At 35.4% G+C, this 19,788-nt stretch overlaps 1 protein-coding gene across 1 annotated transcript; it reads right to left on the reverse strand.

Moving 5' to 3' along the window:
• Positions 1–16,576: 16,576 nt before the first annotated feature.
• LOC129224859 (solute carrier family 35 member G1-like) lies at positions 16,577–17,656 on the reverse strand. Its single transcript, XM_054859406.1, has one exon. It carries the CDS (start codon positions 17,654–17,656, stop codon positions 16,577–16,579), a length of 1,080 nt encoding a protein of 359 aa, XP_054715381.1.
• Between the last annotated feature and the right edge of the window lie 2,132 nt (positions 17,657–19,788).

The following is a 19,788-nucleotide window of genomic DNA, read 5'->3' on the forward strand; positions in this document are numbered from 1 at the left end:
TTTATCAATCAAATTCCTTAGGAAATAGTACCCCACATCAATCTGCTTAGTTCTGCAATTTTCTATTGCAGAACTAGAAAAATCGATTGCAACTAGATTGATTAATAGTAATCTGTACTGTGACAATCTAAAATTCTGAACTCTTTTCGTAGCCAATTGATTTAAAATTCCTTTAACCCACATCCTTAGATTATTCACTAATTGAAATATACTCCGCTTCCATCGTTGACAACTGTACGCATTTTTGTTTGAATGTACCATATTATTCGTACCCTTTCCAAAAACACTACAAGTCCCCCTCCCCCCCTCATTGAAATCCTCTCGTCGTGATTCGAGGCGTAATCTGTATCAGAATGACAAAGATTTATTCAAATTACAGACAAAATTTAGATTTCAGGGACGGACAAACCTTTCAGGTTGTCTCACAAATCTCCTCTTTTACATCCGCATATAGATACGCATTGCAAACATCTACATGGAAATGGACTCAATGTAGCTTATACACAAAAATTGAAAAGAAAGCCTCAATCAAAGGAAAGGAAATTACTGGAGAGAACACTTTCGAAAAGTGCCCCCCCCCCCCCACCTGGTGGGTATTTAAAATTACCAGTCTGGTCTTGAAGCGCATTATTTCATTCTGCTCATTTGTTTTTAAATTAAAAAAAAACATCTGTACCCTTCTTTCTTTCTAAAACTTTCATTCAGTGGAACCAATACGTAAACGTTTCTTTCTCATATCACCTGAATTTCTTGAGCCATTCCGTTTTGCCAATTGTAAATCTCGGAAATGATAGCTTCTAGCATACTTGAATTATCCCCCCTATCTTCATAAAAATCCTATACTTTTCTTGAATTATCATCACAAGTGAAATTAAAATATTTTGTGTCATATTCAATGTTATTTTCAGAACAATAAACCTCGGTTTCACGATTCGGACTTTAGAACCGTCGTGTCAATAGAATAATACTTATCCCTGTATTCTTTATTTTGCGTTGGACTTGCTTTAACCCATTTAATTCTCAACATGCTATTTTATAATTTTCAGGATATTCTTATACTTCAGATTTACTCAGTAGTGAAATAAAACTGTGTCCCTCTGTTTCTCGTTCCTGAGGGGGGGGGGGGGTTCGTCCAGAATTTATTTTCATCGAACTTAACATTCAGCGTTTCTGTCACTTCGCGATTTTTGAGATCCCAAATTCTGTAACCTTTCGTATGAAACGCATATCCTACCATGACTCCTTGTTGAGTTCTCATATCCAGTTTGTTTATTTTCTGTTTTGGAAGTCCAATATACGAAATGCATCCAAAAAAAACCCGGGAGTGTTTAATAGATGGCTTTCTTCCCCCAAAAAGCTCAAAAAAGGGTTTGGTTTTTCCTTTTAAAGCCGCTCTCAATTAATGTTGACTTATAGTGTTCTATGACGCTACTTTGTTAACTAGAGGATTTGTTGGTTTTTTCGATTCTTATGCTTTGGTCGCTAAGGTAAATTTCAAACCGGGAGTTCAGAAATTCCTTTCCGTTATCGGAGCATTGCCACAAATCTCTTTTATCTTTTGAAACCTGACAAAATGTTCTTAAACCTCACTTTTCTTCTTAAAGAAATAAACTGGAGAGTTTCTTGAAAAATCGTCTATTATTGTGAAAATAATCGCCCCCCCCCCCCCCCCCGCTTTAAAGAACTCAACTGCTAAGGAACCCATCGTATTCAAATGCAAAAGATCTTACCGGGTGTTGGCTTGAATCTCCGTTACAGGTTTAAACGAAATTCTCCGATTTTTTCATTTTACACGGATAACAATCTGACATATTTTTACTTTTGATAAGCAGTGAAAGACAGTGAAGTACAGAATCACACTTTTCATTATTTATAATATACTTTTTGTCTTCATCCTGAACATGTTGATGCCAAAATTTAAGACTCAAAGTGTTCTAAAAGTTAAAATGTAAGAAAACTGATGAGTTTCAAGGTTGTAAGAGTTTCAAATTCTACTGTAGTTCTCGAGCATCTACTTTTCTAAATGAGCATGCCCTTCAAAGCGAATAAAATATGACAAACAATGCATAATAATGTAAATATTCTACTTTAAATTTAAAAGCTGTAATTTTGACGAGAACGAAACACTGCCAGATCAGAAATGAAAAGCTGAAAATTTTAAAATATAGCCAGGCACGGCCTGAACTTAAAAATGTTGGGAAGGCGTATAATCTCAATTTGCCAAATGGAACTTAAATATTTGCCTATTAATAAAATACTGGTAAATGCACACATTAAGTACGCACAATTAAGTACAATATCTAATGAAATTTGCACATTCGAGAATTTAAAAATTGCAACATTACAATTATGTCCCCAAATTTGCCGAATAGCCAGACAAAATTTTTCCAGTATGGCATTTTTGTGGAGGTCATAGAGACTTCCCGTGACCTCCAATCGAGTGCCTTTGAATATAGTTTCTAAAATTATTTTTATGTTCCCAAGTTTCAATGGTACTAGTGCAATTTTCCTGAAGTAAAACTTTAATTTCCTGCTGACGCAAATATAAAACTTTTAAAACACAAGGGTTTCGTGTTTGTATTTTAAGATGCTTATTTTTTAAGTTTATTTTTTTTTATTTATTTATTTATTTTTTTTTTAGTTCTTTATTGATGATTTTTTCAATTATTATTATTTTACTTTCGACCGTTAAGTATGAAAGCTGGCTCTAGATTTCAGAGAATTTTGAGTTCTTCAGACATCAGAGTATTGTGTTTCCACAGTGTCAAATTCTTCAACAAAAAATATCAGTAAATTTTATACTGTTTGCATGTCTCTCTGTCACGTTGTTATTTTATTTATTTTCATTTTATTCATCGAATTATGTATAAAAGCTACTGATGCTATAACGTAAAGTTTTTCAATAAAATGGTTAAATGCAAAATGTTAAAGAATTTATAACTGAACATAAGAAAGAAAAAAAAAAAACAGAAGAAAGAAGTCAATCGCGATATGTTAAAAATTCACTAGAGAAAATAAAAATTTAACTTTTAAGTATTGACATAGTATAAAAAATATAACACAAAATATAATCGTACACAAAGTTTAATGTTCTAATAACTTTAAATACGATCAAGAAAGGAATTGATTTATTTTTAAATAAAATTTGAGTTTCAGAAAATGTTTAAAAACTATCACACGTGCAATAAAATATTCAGAATCACAACAACTACTCGGATTTTTGCTAGAAAGCAATCGCTACAACTCAGTGTTGGGCATCAACTAAAAAAATCAACTAAATTTGTAATTGATTGATTAGTTGACTAAAGTAATCTGACTCCCATTTAGTTCAGACTAATATTTTAAAAATTTAATTCAATTGCAGACGAAGATTAACGTTAGTTTAAACTAACTCGTTAGTTGACTAAAAAAACTAATTTAGTTCAGATTGATTTAGTTCAGATTAAATTAATCAGATTGAATTTAGTCAGACTAAAAGTAATCAGATTAAAAGTAATCAAATTGATTTGATTACTTTTTTAATTCAGATTAAATTCGTAAAATATAAATATCACATGAACAGAGGCACATTTGTATTTCTTCGTGTATATATATATTTATGCAAGCATACACGAGTTAATGCGTGTACATACGACTACGTGCGGGTATATACGTATATAAACGTGTTATCCCGCGTATGTTCGTGTACGGAGGTATATTTGAAATTTTAAGTAAATATACATATTTATGTGTGCATACACCAGTAAATACGTGTATATACGGGTATGTACCTGTATATAAGAGTATGTACGTGTACACATAAGAATATGCGTTTAGATACGTGTTACCCCGAGTATACTCGTGTAAAATGGTACATTTGTATTTCTACGTCATATTCCAGCGCGCGTATACGAGAAAGTACGTGTATATACAAGTATGTTCGTGCACACACGAGAATATGCTTATAGATATGTGTTACCCCGAATTTACTCGTGTAAAGAGGTACATTTCTATTTAAACGTGTATATACATATTTATGCAGGCATATACGAGAAAATACGTGTATATACGAGTAAGTACGTGCACACACGACAATAGGCTTATAGATACGTGTTTAACACGAGTATACTCGTGTAAGATGGCACATTTGTATTTCTACGTGTATGTGCATATTTATGCGTTTATAAGCGAGTAAATACGTGTATATACGAGTATGTACGTGTACACACGATTATGCGTATAGATACGTGTTACCCCGAGTATACTCGTGTACAGAGGTAAATTTGCTTTTAATTGTGTATATACATATTTATGCGTGCACACAAGCGAAGATACGTGTATATACGTGTACACATGAGAATATGCGTATAGATATGTGTTGCCCCGAGTATACTCGTGTAAAGAGGTACATTTGTATTTCTACGTTTATATACATATTTAAGCGTGCATATACGAGAAAGTACGTGTATATACAAGAATGTTCGAGTACACATGAGAATATGCATATAGATACGTGTTAACCCGAGTATACTCGTGTACAGAGGTTAATTTCTATTTAAACGTGTATATACATATTTATGCATGCATATACGAGAAAATACGTGTATATACGAGTAAGTACGTGCACACATGATAATAGGCTTATAGATACGTGTTTAACCCGAGTATACTCGTGTAACATGGCACATTTGTATTTCTAAGTGTATGTGCATATTTATGCGTTTATAAACGAGTAAATACGTGTATATACGAGTATGTACGTGTACACACGATTATGCGTAGAGATACGTGTTACCCCGAGTATACTCGTGTACAGAGGTAAATTTGCTTTTAATTGTGTATATACATATTTATGCGTGCACACAAGCGAAGATACGTGTATATACGTGTACACATGAGAATATGCGTATAGCTATGTGTTACCCCGAGTATACTCGTGTAAAGAGGTACATTTGTATTTCTACGTTTATATACATATTTAAGCGTGCATAAACGAGAAAGTACGTGTATATACAAGTATGTTCGAGTACACACGAGAATATGCATATAGATACGTGTTAACCCGAGTATACTCGTGTACAGAGGTAAATGTCTATTTAAACGTGTATATACATATTTATGCAGGCATATACGAGAAAATACGTGTATATACGAGTAAGTACGTGCACACATGATAATAGGCTTATAGATACGTGTTTAACCCGAGTATACTCGTGTAACATGGCACATTTGTATTTCTAAGTGTATGTGCATATTTATGCGTTTATAAACGAGTAAATACGTGTATATACGAGTATGTACGTGTACACACGATTATGCGTAGAGATACGTGTTACCCCGAGTATACTCGTGTACAGAGGTAAATTTGCTTTTAATTGTGTATATACATATTTATGCGTGCACACAAGCGAAGATACGTGTATATACGTGTACACATGAGAATATGCGTATAGCTATGTGTTACCCCGAGTATACTCGTGTAAAGAGGTACATTTGTATTTCTACGTTTATATACATATTTAAGCGTGCATATACGAGAAAGTACGTGTATATACAAGTATGTTCGAGTACACACGAGAATATGCATATAGATACGTGTTAACCCGAGTATACTCGTGTACAGAGGTAAATTTCTATTTAAACGTGTATATACATATTTATGCAGGCATATACGAGAAAATACGTGTATATACGAGTAAGTACGTGCACACATGATAATAGGCTTATAGATACGTGTTTAACAAGAGTATACTCGTGTAACATGGCACATTTGTATTTCTAAGTGTATGTGCATATTTATGCGTTTATGAACGAGTAAATACGTGTATATACGAGTATGTACGTGTACACACGATTATGCGCAGAGATACGTGTTACCCCGAGTATACTCGTGTACAGAGGTAAATTTGCTTTTAATTGTGTATATACATATTTATGCGTGCACACAAGCGAAGATACGTGTATATACGTGTACACATGAGAATATGCGTATAGATATGTGTTACCCCCGAGTATACTCGTGTAAAGAGGTACATTTGTATTTCTACGTTTATATACATATTTAAGCGTGCATATACGAGAAAGTACGTGTATATACAAGTATGTTCGAGTACACACGAGAATATGCATATAGATACGTGTTAACCCGAGTATACTCGTGTACAGAGGTAAATTTCTATTTAAACGTGTATATACATATTTATGCAGGCATATACGAGAAAATACGTGTATATACGAGTAAGTACGTGCACACATGATAATAGGCTTATAGATACGTGCTTAACCCGAGTATACTCGTGTAACATGGCACATTTGTATTTCTAAGTGTATGTGCATATTTATGCGTTTATAAACGAGTAAATACGTGTATATACGAGTATGTACGTGTACAAACGATTATGCGTATAGATACGTGTTACCCCGAGTATACTCGTGTACAGAGGTAAATTTGCTTTTAATTGTGTATATACATATTTATGCGTGCACACAAGCGAAGATACGTGTATATACGTGTACACATGAGAATATGCGTATAGCTATGTGTTACCCCGAGTATACTCGTGTAAAGAGGTACATTTGTATTTCTACGTTTATATACATATTTAAGCGTGCATATACGAGAAAGTACGTGTATATACAAGTATGTTCGAGTACACACGAGAATATGCATATAGATACGTGTTAACCCGAGTATACTCGTGTACAGAGGTAAATTTCTATTTAAACGTGTATATACATATTTATGCAGGCATATACGAGAAAATACGTGTATATACGAGTAATTACGTGCACACATGATAATAGGCTTATAGATACGTGCTTAACCCGAGTATACTCGTGTAACATGGCACATTTGTATTTCTAAGTGTATGTGCATATTTATGCGTTTATAAACGAGTAAATACGTGTATATACGAGTATGTACGTGTACAAACGATTATGCGTATAGATACGTGTTACCCCGAGTATACTCGTGTACAGAGGTAAATTTGCTTTTAATTGTGTATATACATATTTATGCGTGCACACAAGCGAAGATACGTGTATATACGTGTACACATGAGAATATGCGTATAGATATGTGTTACCCCGAGTATACTCGTGTAAAGAGGTACATTTGTATTTCTACGTTTATATACATATTTAAGCGTGCATATAAAGTACGTGTATATACAAGAATGTTCGAGTACACACGAGAATATGCATATAGATACGTGTTAACCCGAGTATACTCGTGTACAGAGGTAAATTTCTATTTAAACGTGTATATACATATTTATGCAGGCATATACGAGAAAATACGTGTATATACGAGTAAGTACGTTCACACATGATAATAGGCTTATAGATACGTGTTTAACCCGAGTATACTCGTGTAACATGGCACATTTGTATTTCTAAGTGTATGTGCATATTTATGCGTTTATAAACGAGTAAATACGTGTATATACGAGTATGTACGTGTACACACGATTATGCGTAGAGATACGTGTTACCCCGAGTATACTCGTGTACAGAGGTAAATTTGCTTTTAATTGTGTATATACATATTTATGCGTGCACACAAGCGAAGATACGTGTATATACGTGTACACATGAGAATATGCGTATAGATAGTGTTACCCCGAGTATACTCGTGTAAAGAGGTACATTTGTATTTCTACGTTTATATACATATTTAAGCGTGCATATACGAGAAAGTACGTGTATATACAAGTATGTTCGAGTACACACGAGAATATGCATATAGATACGTGTTAACCCGAGTATACTCGTGTACAGAGGTAAATTTCTATTTAAACGTGTATATACATATTTATGCAGGCATATACGAGAAAATACGTGTATATACGAGTAAGTACGTTCACACATGATAATAGGCTTATAGATACGTGTTTAACCCGAGTATACTCGTGTAACATGGCACATTTGTATTTCTAAGTGTATGTGCATATTTATGCGTTTATAAACGAGTAAATACGTGTATATACGAGTATGTACGTGTACACACGATTATGCGTAGAGATACGTGTTACCCCGAGTATACTCGTGTACAGAGGTAAATTTGCTTTTAATTGTGTATATACATATTTATGCGTGCACACAAGCGAAGATACGTGTATATACGTGTACACATGAGAATATGCGTATAGATAGTGTTACCCCGAGTATACTCGTGTAAAGAGGTACATTTGTATTTCTACGTTTATATACATATTTAAGCGTGCATATACGAGAAAGTACGTGTATATACAAGTATGTTCGAGTACACACGAGAATATGCATATAGATACGTGTTAACCCGAGTATACTCGTGTACAGAGGTAAATTTCTATTTAAACGTGTATATACATATTTATGCAGGCATATACGAGAAAATACGTGTATATACGAGTAAGTACGTGCACACATGATAACAGGCTTATAGATACGTGCTTAACCCGAGTATACTCGTGTAACATGGCACATTTGTATTTCTAAGTGTATGTGCATATTTATGCGTTTATAAACGAGTAAATACGTATATATACGAGTATGTACGTGTACACACGATTATGCGTATAGATACGTGTTACCCCGAGTATACTCGTGAACAGAGGTAAATTTGCTTTTAATTGTGTATATACATATTTATTGCGTGCACACAAGCGAAGATACGTGTATATACGTGTACACATGAGAATATGCGTATAGATAGTGTTACCCCGAGTATACTCGTGTAAAGAGGTACATTTGTATTTCTACGTTTATATACATATTTAAGCGTGCATATACGAGAAAGTACGTGTATATACAAGTATGTTCGAGTACACACGAGAATATGCATATAGATACGTGTTAACCAGAGTATACTCGTGTACAGAGGTAAATTTCTATTTAAACGTGTATATACATATTTATGCAGGCATATACGAGAAAATACGTGTATATACGAGTAAGTACGTGCACACATGATAATAGGGCTTATAGATACGTGCTTAACCCGAGTATACTCGTGTAACATGGCACATTTGTATTTCTAAGTGTATGTGCATATTTATGCGTTTATAAACGAGTAAATACGTATATATACGAGTATGTACGTGTACACACGATTATGCGTATAGATACGTGTTACCCCGAGTATACTCGTGTACAGAGGTAAATTTGCTTTTAATTGTGTATATACATATTTATGCGTGCACACAAGCGAAGATACGTGTATATACGTGTACACATGAGAATATGCGTATAGATATGTGTTACCCCGAGTATACTCGTGTAAAGAGGTACATTTGTATTTCTACGTTTATATACATATTTAAGCGTGCATATAAAGTACGTGTATATACAAGAATGTTCGAGTACACACGAGAATATGCATATAGATACGTGTTAACCCGAGTATACTCGTGTACAGAGGTGAATTCGTATTTTATCTAGTACATGCACTTTTTTGCGTGCATATACGAGAAAAGACAAGTATATACGAGTAAGTTCATGTACGCACGAGAATATGCGTATAGATGCGTTTTTAACCCGAGTATACTCGTGTACAGAGGTAAATTTGTACTTGTACGTTAAAATACATATTTTTGCGTGCATACACGAGTTATACGTGTACATACGAGTAAGTACGTGTATATACGAGTATTTTTGTGCATATACGTGTATATACGTGTTGACTCGACGATATTCGTGTATACAGGAATTTTGTATTTCTACGTGTATATACCTACAAGTACGTGTGAACATAAGTAAATATGTGTATATACGATACATATTTGTAAACACGAGTTTATACGTATAAATACGTGTTATCCCGAGTATATTCGTGCACGGAGATATGTTTAATTTCTAAGTGTATGTACAAATTTATTTGTGCATACACGAGTAAATACATGTATACACGAGTATATACGTGTAAACAAAGGAATATATGTATGGATACGTGTTAATCTGAGTATACTCGTGAACAGAGGTAAATTTGTATTTAAACGTATATATACATATTTATGCATGCAAATACGAGAAAATACGTGTATATTCGAGTAAGTTCGTGTACAAGCAAGAATAGATGTCTAGGTTTTTTTTTAGCCCGAGTATACTCGTGTACAATGGTACATTTGTATTTCTATGTGTATATGCATATTTGTGCGTTTATACATAAATAAATGCGTGTATAAACGAGTATGTACGTGAACACACGAGAGAATATGTGTATAGATACTTGTTACCCCCGAATATACTCGTGTACAGAGAAATTTGCTTTGTATATACATATTTATGCGTGCATATAAGAGAATACGTGTATGTAAGTATTCACACGAGTATATGCGTATAGATAAATGTTACACCGAGTATACTCGTGTGTAGAGGTCGTTGTATTTACACGAGAATATGCGTATAGATAAATGTTACACCGAGTATACTCGTGTGTAGAGGTACATTTGTATTTAAGATTGCATATACATTTTTATGCGTGCATACATGAGAAAATACAAGTATATACGAGTATGTACGTGCACACACAAGAATATGCGTATAGATACGTGTTTAACCCGAGTATACTCGAGTAGAGAGGTACATTTGTATTTTTGGTTAAAATACATATTTATGCGTGCATACACGAGTTAGTACGTGTATATACGAGTAAGTACGTGTATATACGAGTAAGTACGTGTATATACGAGTGTGTACGTGTATATACGGAGCTGTACGTGTTAACCTGAGTATATTCATGTCTACAGGAATTTTGTATCTCTACGTGCAAACAGAAGTAAATACGTGTATATACGAGTTCGTAAGTGTAAACACGAAATTTTACGTATAAATACGTATTTCCCGAGTCTATTAATGCACGGATTTATATTCAAACTTCTAAGTGTACACAATGTTTATCAGTACAGCGCTTACAGACTTTCAGGGCAGATAGAGTACACCTAGACGAGGGGAAACACATAGCAATGCATGGTCGGAAACACTTTCCTGGCGCGGTAGTGACAACACCAATCACCAAAAAGACAAAACACGAATAAGAGAAGAGAACATGTTCAGAATCTTTAGTACAGCAAAAAACTAAGGAAAAAGAAAATTAAGGGACCAACGATCATCATCAAAGAAGGTGTTCGAAATTACGACCCCGCCTGTAATATCGAAATTTAGCAAAAATATCGGGCGGGTCCCGGACTTCCTAGTGGAACAAAAACCACGTGTGCGCATGCACCGTCATCTGATGCTTCGGTTTACGTAGCAACATCTGTTGTATGCACCAGATAAATCTTACCAGTATTTTTGCTGTATTAAAAATAATAAACATGTTTTCTCCTCTTAATCGTGCCCTGTCTTACGCTTTGTGTCGTCACTATCGCGTCTAGGTGCACTGTATCTGCCCTGAAAGTATGTAAACGCTGTACTGATACATCCTGTATACTTATTTATGTGTGCAAACACGAGTAAATACTTGTATATATGAGTATGTTCGTGTACATACTAGAATTTGTGTATGGATACGTGTTAACCCGACTAAACTCGCGTACAAAGGTAAATTTGTATTTAAACGTTTATATACATATTTATGCATGCATATACGAGAAAATACGTGTACAAACGAGTAAGTGCGTTTCCACACGAGAAAAGACGTATAGATACTTGTTTAATCTGATTATACTCGTGTACAATGGTACATTTGTATTTCTACGCGTATATGCATATTTATGCATTTTTGCACGAGAAAATACGTGTATATACGAGTGTGTACTTGTACACACGAGAATATGCGTATAGATACGTGTTACCCCAAGTGTACTCGTGTACAGAGGTAAATTAGCTTTTAAATGTGTATATATATATATTCATGCGTGCATATAAGAAAAAATACTTGTATTTTCGAGTATGTACGTGTACAGACGAGAATATGCGTGTAGATACATGTTTAACCCGAGTATACTCGTGTACAGACGTGCATTTGTATTTGTAAGTTAAAATACATATTTATGATGCATACACGAGTTAATGCGTTTATGTACGAGTAATTACGTGTATATACGAGTATGTGCGTAAACGTGTTAATCGGAGTATATACGTTTACACACTAATTTTGTATTTGCCACTTGTATGTACATCAAAGTACGTGCAAACACAAGTAAATACGTTTATATACGAGTATATAAGTGTAACTTATTATCCCGAGTATATTGGTGTACAGATGTATGTTTTTATGTCCAAGTGTATGTCAATTGCAGATACAAAGAGGGGTCATGAAGGTCAGGACCCGCTCCCCCCCCCCCACACCGCGGGGAAAATTTTGAACGTTTGCTTGAAAAATACAAAAAAAGTATCGAAACCATGAGAAAATGTAATAATCTTTTTGAATTTTTTTTTTTTGGGGGGGGGGCATTACAGTAGAACCTCGACAATTCGAATTAATTGGAATCCGACCCATTCCGGAACATCGAAAATCCGGAGAATGAAAAAAACAAAACAAAATAAAACATACTCACTGAAAATCACCTTAAAAGGAAACACATAGAATTACAAATAAACAGTAAACATGTCTACAAAGTCTGTAATCTTCTCCTGTGACAGTTCAATTTTTTCCCTATCGAGTAAAACAAATTGATTCAAAGTTGCATTGCGAAGAAAAGGGAACTCAATCAACGACATAACACGGTCTTGCCCGTGAGAGAATTAAATAAATAATTATTATGGAATTTTGACGATCGCTCTTTAAATGTAAAGGGAAATCGGTCAAATCAATCGAGCCGGATTATCCGGTGATCCGGACTAATGGGGTCCTTGGCGCCGACTTCAAATTTGAAAGGTTTGTTTTTGAAAAATTTTCGTGTTTTTAATAGGTTTTTGAAGGTGGTTGAGCCCCCCAGAATATGAGGGACTTTCTTATTTAAGGAGGGGTATCCCCTTACGTAAGTTACTCAGAAACAGACCATGCATCAGCCATCTGGATTAAAAAACTTCAAGCATTTTATTCCAATAAAACCAGAAGCAGTGTGGTCTACGGGGGGGGGGGGGGGCGTGGTCAGTATAGCGGGTGGCGTAAAATTTTTAGGGCTTGTTTTTGAAAAATTTTAGCGTTTACAATGTTTTGGAGGGGGGAGAATCCCCCACCCCCCATAACTTGAGGGCAGTTTCTATTTAAGGGAGGTATCTCCTTACTTAAGTTTCTCTGAAACAGAACAGGCATTGGCCATCTGGATAAAAAAAATTCAAGCATTTTATTCTAATAAGATCAGAAGCAGTGTGACCTATGGGGGGGGGGGGTAGTGGGGCGGGGTGCGCAAACTTCGAATTTTTAAGGTTTGTTTTTTAAAAATTTTCGTGTTTTAATGAGTTTTTTGGGGGTGGGGGGAACCCCCCGTAATTTGCGGGGGTTTCTATTTAAAAGGGTGTATCCCCTTACGCAAGTTACTCTGAAAGAGAACATGCATAAGCCGTCTGGATAAAAAAAAATCAAGCACTTTATTCCAATAAGATCAGAAGCAGTGTGGTCTATGGGAGGGGGGGGGCGTGGTCAGTGGAGAGGTTGGTTCAAACTTAAAATTTTTAGCGCTTGTTTTTGAAAAAAAAATTGTACTTATGTTTTTTTGGGGGAGCCCCCTTCCCCCGTAATTTGAGGGGGGGTTCAATCTAAGGGGGGTATCCCTTAAATAAGTTACTTTGAAACAGAACAAGCATCGGCCATCTGGATAAAAAAATTCAAGCATTTTATTCGAATAAGATCAGAAGCGGTGTGGCCTACAGGGGGGGGGGGGGTTAGTGGGGCAAGTGGCGCAGACTTCAAAATTTTAAGGTTTGTTTTTGGAAAATTTTCGCGTTTTTAACCAGCCCCCATAATTTGAGTGGAGTGAATTTCTTTTTGAGAGGGGGGCATCCCCTCATATAAGTAACTGCAATAGGGAATAGGCATCGGCTATCTGGATATGAAAAAAATCAAGCCTTTATTCCAGTACTAGTGGTACCCGCACGGCTTTGCCCGTAATAGAAAATTAAAAGGTCTTTTGGTCCGCCTGTATATTTACAAATAATGTATGGTGAATTTTATCGCCAATTGGCTTATGCCCATGTTATGGTTCCACGTTATGGTAATCTCGTCCATCTTATGATAATTTTGTTCCTAAAATCGGAATAGAAAAAGAACCACATCGAATTTTCGAAAAATCGCTTCGAGGTGCACACCCCCATGATACAAACTAACTTTGCCAAATTTCATGAAAATCGGCCGAACAGTCTAAGCGCTATGCGCGTCACAGAGATTCAGACATCCAGACATCCTCCAGACAAATAGACTTTCAGCTTTATTATTAGTAAAGATTATGTGAAAAAGGGCTTAAAATTTTAATAGAAAATTAATAAAATCGAATTTTTGAAAAATCGCTTCGAGGTGCACACCCCCATGCTTCAAACTAATTGTGTGTCAAATTTCATGAAAATCGGCTGAACGGTCTAGGCGCTATGCGCGTCACAGAGATCCAAACATCCATACAGAGAGACTTTCAGGTTTGTTGTTTAAAAAGAAAGGAAAAGGAGAAAGATAAAGAAGTAAAGAAAAGAAAGATAAAGAAAGAAAATTTTCAGAACAAATTCTTTCCCATTTCATTAAATTTCTGTGAAAAATGGGCTTAAAATTGGAATAGAAAAAGAAGAAAATCGAATTTTCGAAAAATCGCTTCGAGGTGCACACCACTATGCAACAAACTAACTTTGCGCCAAATTTCATGAAAATCGGCCGAACGGTCTAGGCGCTATGCGCGTCACAGAGATCCAGACATCCAGACATCCTACAGACATCCAGACATCCTCCGGACAGAGAGAATTTCAGCTTTATTATTAGTAAAGATTATGTGTAAAGGGCTTAAAATTTTAATAGAAAATTCATAAAATCGAATTTTCGAAAAATCGCTTCGAGGTGCACACCCCCATGCTACAAACTATCTTTGTGCCAAATTTCATGAAAATCGGCCAAACGGTCTAGGCGCTATGCGCGTCACAGAGATCCAGACATCCATACAGAGAGCCTTTCAGGTTTGTTGTTTAAAAAGAAAGGAAAAGGAGAAAGATAAAGAAGTAAAAGAAAAGAAAGATAAAGAAAGATAATTTTCAGAACAAATTCTTTCCCATTTTATTAAATTTCTGTGAAAAATGGGCTTGAAATTGGAATAGAAAAGGAACAAAATCGAATTTTCGAAAAATCGCTTCGAGGTGCACACCACTATGCAACAAATTAACTTTGCGCCAAATTTCATGAAAATCGGCCGAACGGTCTAGGCGCTATGCGCGTCACAGAGATCCAGACATCCAGACATCCTACAGACATCCTCCGGACAGAGAGAATTTCAGCTTTATTATTAGTAAAGATTATGTGTACAGGGCTTAAAATTTTAATAGAAAATTCATAAAATCGAATTTTCGAAAAATCGCTTCGAGGTGCACACCCCCATGCTACAAACTAACTTTGTGCCAAATTTCATGAAAATCGGCCGAACGGTCTAGGCGCTGTGCGCGTCACAGAGATCCTGACATCCTACAGACATCCTCCCGACAGAGAGACTTTCAGCTTTATTATTAGTAAAGATAAAGAAGATAAAGATAAGGAAGACCAAAAGCAGTATTGTGTACCAAATGGGGGGGGGGGTAGTGTGGGTCATGTCGCAAACTGCGTCAGTCCAAAGGGGGTGTTTTTAAAAATTATTGATTTTTTAAGGTCTTAAATCGGTAAGGGGGGCAGCCCCCCAACCCCCCAATGCCCCCCCCGTAACACATAAGGAGCTTCTTAATATTTATTTGGGGGGGGGGAGAAGAGAAAGGAACCCCTTAAAGAATCCAAACGCAATCTGTAGTTTTAACAGTGTAGATTTATTTCAATGTGATTAGATTCAGTATAAATTTTAATCTGACGAAATTTAATCTGATTACTTTAGTTGACTAAATCAATCTGATTAAATTAGTTTGACTAAATTCAATCTGATTACTTTAATCTGAACTAAATCAATCTGAACTAAATTAGTTTTTTTAGTCAACTAACGAGTTAGTTTAAACTAACGTTAATCTTCGTCTGCAATTGAATTAAATTTTTAAAATATTAGTCTGAACTAAATGGGAGTCAGATTACTTTAGTCGATAGAGGATTTAGTTGATTAATGCCCAACACTGGTATATTTGAAATAAACGCAGATATTAATTCTTTATGCTTTAAAATATAAAACTGCAAGTTGTATAGTAACAAACATTTTTTTTTAATTAAATGAACGAAATTTTTTCAAAGATAAGTTTGATAATTGTTTACCCCAATTGTAAATATTACTTGTTTTGGAGAATATTCTACAATTGAATACAAAGTATACATATACGAAGACGAGCTGTACTTCTCGCCAAATTTATCCTTAAATCTAACTAAAAAGTAAACAATAAGACTTATTAAAGTTAAAAACTTTTTAAAAAGTACGATCACTTAGAGCTTCAAAATCGCTTTTTGCTGTATTTCTTCGGTATAGTTCGTCAAGAGTTTCTGCTTAGTTAGCATTGGCTGTCAGGAATTTCCTGCTAACTTGAAGAAATGTCTTATTTTGTATATTCGAAGAAGTTAATATAACAAATGTTTTTACAATAATAAATATCTTAACTTCTCATGAAGCTCTGCATCTTCTGGCAAAGTCGAGATCCATTTTCTTAATCCTAGTATTGACACTGACGTCAAAACTAAACCTGCCCCAAAGATGTTGTACATGTCGGGAGCTAGGCCGAAGAAAATGACCTGAAACACCATCGCAACTATAATGTCTAAAGACGCCTTCATGATGGACACTATGCCAGCTGCCTCTGCCTGAATAGCTAGGGTAAGGGAGACGTGACCTATAAACCCCAGTACACCGATTAGGCACATTTGTACTGGATCCCATCCGCAACGGGGTAGATCATAGGATCCAAAGACACCGGTCAATGTCCCATTGACCAGAACGCCTGTCCACCCGAAGTAGATCATTATTACGGAATAATGAACATCCTTCATCTTCCTTAAGGTCACAAAAGTGAATGACAGTATAAGTACACATCCTATCGCACATCCTAGTCCGGTTATGTAAACTGAGCTAAACTCAACTTCGGATCTATTTTTGAGCAATTCAGGTATTCGGACAGAAATCAGCACACCGATTGCTGTTATCACCAGGGCACAGCTCTGCACATATCCACAGGGTTCTTTTAGGTATAAACGAGCGCTGATAGACACCGTTGCAGGCGTGGTGGACATAATAGTGGCAGCTTCGGCAAGTGGTAGGTATCGGAAAGCCAACAGGTTGAGATATAAAGCGGTTGAACCAAGGAATCCTCGAATGATGAGCAACGGCCGATCTTTTTTGCGCCCTAGGATGTCCTTCACAACATATAATGCGATGGGTATGTTGAAAACAAAAACGCCGACATTTCGAATCAAAGAAAGTTCACCAGAATTTATATACGTTAATTTTTTGACAAAAACTGAAGTCAATGTGATGGTGATGGAGCATAATGCTGTGTAAAAGGCTCCTAAGAATGGTTTCAAATTCCGATTGCATGTTCTTGCGGTTTCCTTTCGATTCTCAAAGTTCAGATCATTGATGCTAGTAGACTTCAAAATGTCTTGCGTGGACAGCGTAGTCACACATCCACTTTTTAAGTTGTAAGTTTTTCCTTTCTTGAACATGTCGAACTGGCTATTTATTTCGTGTCATAAACATCTTCCTAAAATAGACAACAAAAGAAAAACGCTGTTGAAAAACTAGATAACAAAGAAAAAAGATACAGAACAAAATCATAATTGTATTTCCGGCTATGAAATCTTTGAGAAGTTTATGTTATTGCTTCTTGATCAAATAATGCATTTTGCCTTTAGAGTTAAAATATAAATAGTAGAAATTTAATTCCTCAGAAATTAAATCCTCAAGAAACTTTTTTTTTCGTTTGTTTGTTTGTTTTGGTCTCTAAAAATGATCTTTGTAACAGGACTCTTTTTAAACTATGCTTCTTTAACCCTTCAGAAAAGATTCAGACACAACAGGGGAAATTTTTGAAATTAACGTCATCTTTAATCACACTAGGAGAAGAGTTAGGGTTCGGAGACTCCCCCAGAAAATTTTTCGAAATTGAAAGTCCAAAAACGAAATTTTAGACGAGCTTTAATGATGTCGAAATAAAAGGATTGAGTATTCTCCCCCGAAAAATGTTCCGAAATTAAAGTCTAAAAAACACAATAATAGGTTATTTTTAATGACGAGAATGCGCGTTGAGAGACTCTTAACCGGAAATTTTTAATTTCAATTTGAAGCACTAAAAATTAAATTTAAGTGATCTTGAATCATGTGGAAGGCGATAGTAGACACACTCCTGGAATTATAAGAAATTAACGTCATAAATTCGCAATTGTAGGCTACTTTTGATGAAGTTAGAGGACGGGATGGGACTCTAAGCTCTTACACGGTATATTTTCGAAATTAACGTCATAAAAACGTAATTGTAGGCCGTTTGAGGACGTTATGGTTATAGGAAAAGTTGAAGTACGGAGACTCCGAGAATTTTTTCAAGAAGTTTCAAAAACGAAATACTTTCTTTAGATCAGAGATTCCCAACCGATGGTTCGCGAGGTGCAGGAAGGGGGTTCGCGAAAATTTCGGTGCAATGGCGGATTTTTCCTAGTTTGGTAAAAAATTATAAAATATTCAATTTGCACACATAGTTATTAAATTTTTTTTAATTTGAAAACGCGCCAGACTCTTGTATTAAGCTCAAAAAAAAAAAAAAATCTTTCAGCGGTTTTATAATCTTGGTTAAAAAGAAATTTTCTCATTTTTTTTCGATAGACAACAAAAAGAGATATCCTTCCTTCTTTATTGCGAGGCGCCATGCAGAAACGTTGTATTAAGCTGTGGCGGGGATTTGGCAAGTAATGTGGAGAAAAAAACTTGTGAATAGAATAAAAGAGAATAATTATGCGATCCAGCTTGATGAGTCGACTGATGTAGCAAAAGCTGCAATATTACTTGTCTATGTTAGGTATATTTTTAACGATACAATTAAAGAAGATGTACTATTTGCAAAACCTTTGAAAACCAACACAACTGGAGAAGCAATTTTCGAACTGGTCAACAGTTACTTTGAAGAAAATGGAATAGATTGGTCTTTGTGTGTGGGTGTGTGCACGGATGGTGCAAAATCAATGACAGGAAAATTTGTTGGCTTTGTGGTGCGAGTAAAGAAGATCAACGAGAAAATTGAATGGACTCATTGCTGCATTCATAGACAAGCATTAGCATGTAAGCGTATTCCCGCAGAATTATTCGCTACTTTGAATGATGCGGTAAAAATTGTAAATTTCATAAAATCACGTGCCACAAACTGCCGTCTATTTCACGCGCTTTGTGAGGAATTGGGAAGCCTTCATGTTACTTTACTTCTTCACACAGAAGTTAGATGGCTTTCCCGTGGCAAAATTTTGTCACGCTTATTTGAATTGAAGTCAGAAGTCCAAGCATTTTTTGTTGATCATCCATTTAACTTGTCCACTTGCATATTCGATCCTCTTTGGATGCAAAGGCTTGCATATTTAGCTGACATCTTTTCAAAATTAAATGAATTAAATCTATTCTTGCAAGGTGCAGTTGTTAATATTTTCGTTGTATATGATAAAATTGAAGCTATGGTAAAAAAAATTGAATTTCTGGATCCAATGCCTGGAAATGGGTGAGTTTTCTTGTTTCACTTCTCTTAGTAGTTTTTTATCAGAAAACTCAATGAAACTTGATGAAAGCGTTAAAAGGAATGTATGTGAACATCTGCAAC

Source organism: Uloborus diversus, chromosome 6, assembly GCF_026930045.1.
Source record: "Uloborus diversus isolate 005 chromosome 6, Udiv.v.3.1, whole genome shotgun sequence".
Lineage (NCBI taxonomy): Eukaryota > Metazoa > Arthropoda > Arachnida > Araneae > Uloboridae > Uloborus > Uloborus diversus.

Bases quoted from the DNA above. Each gene is read 5' to 3' on its own strand.
- LOC129224859 (XM_054859406.1), bottom strand. From the start codon at position 17,656: ATGTTCAAGAAAGGAAAAACTTACAACTTAAAAAGTGGATGTGTGACT.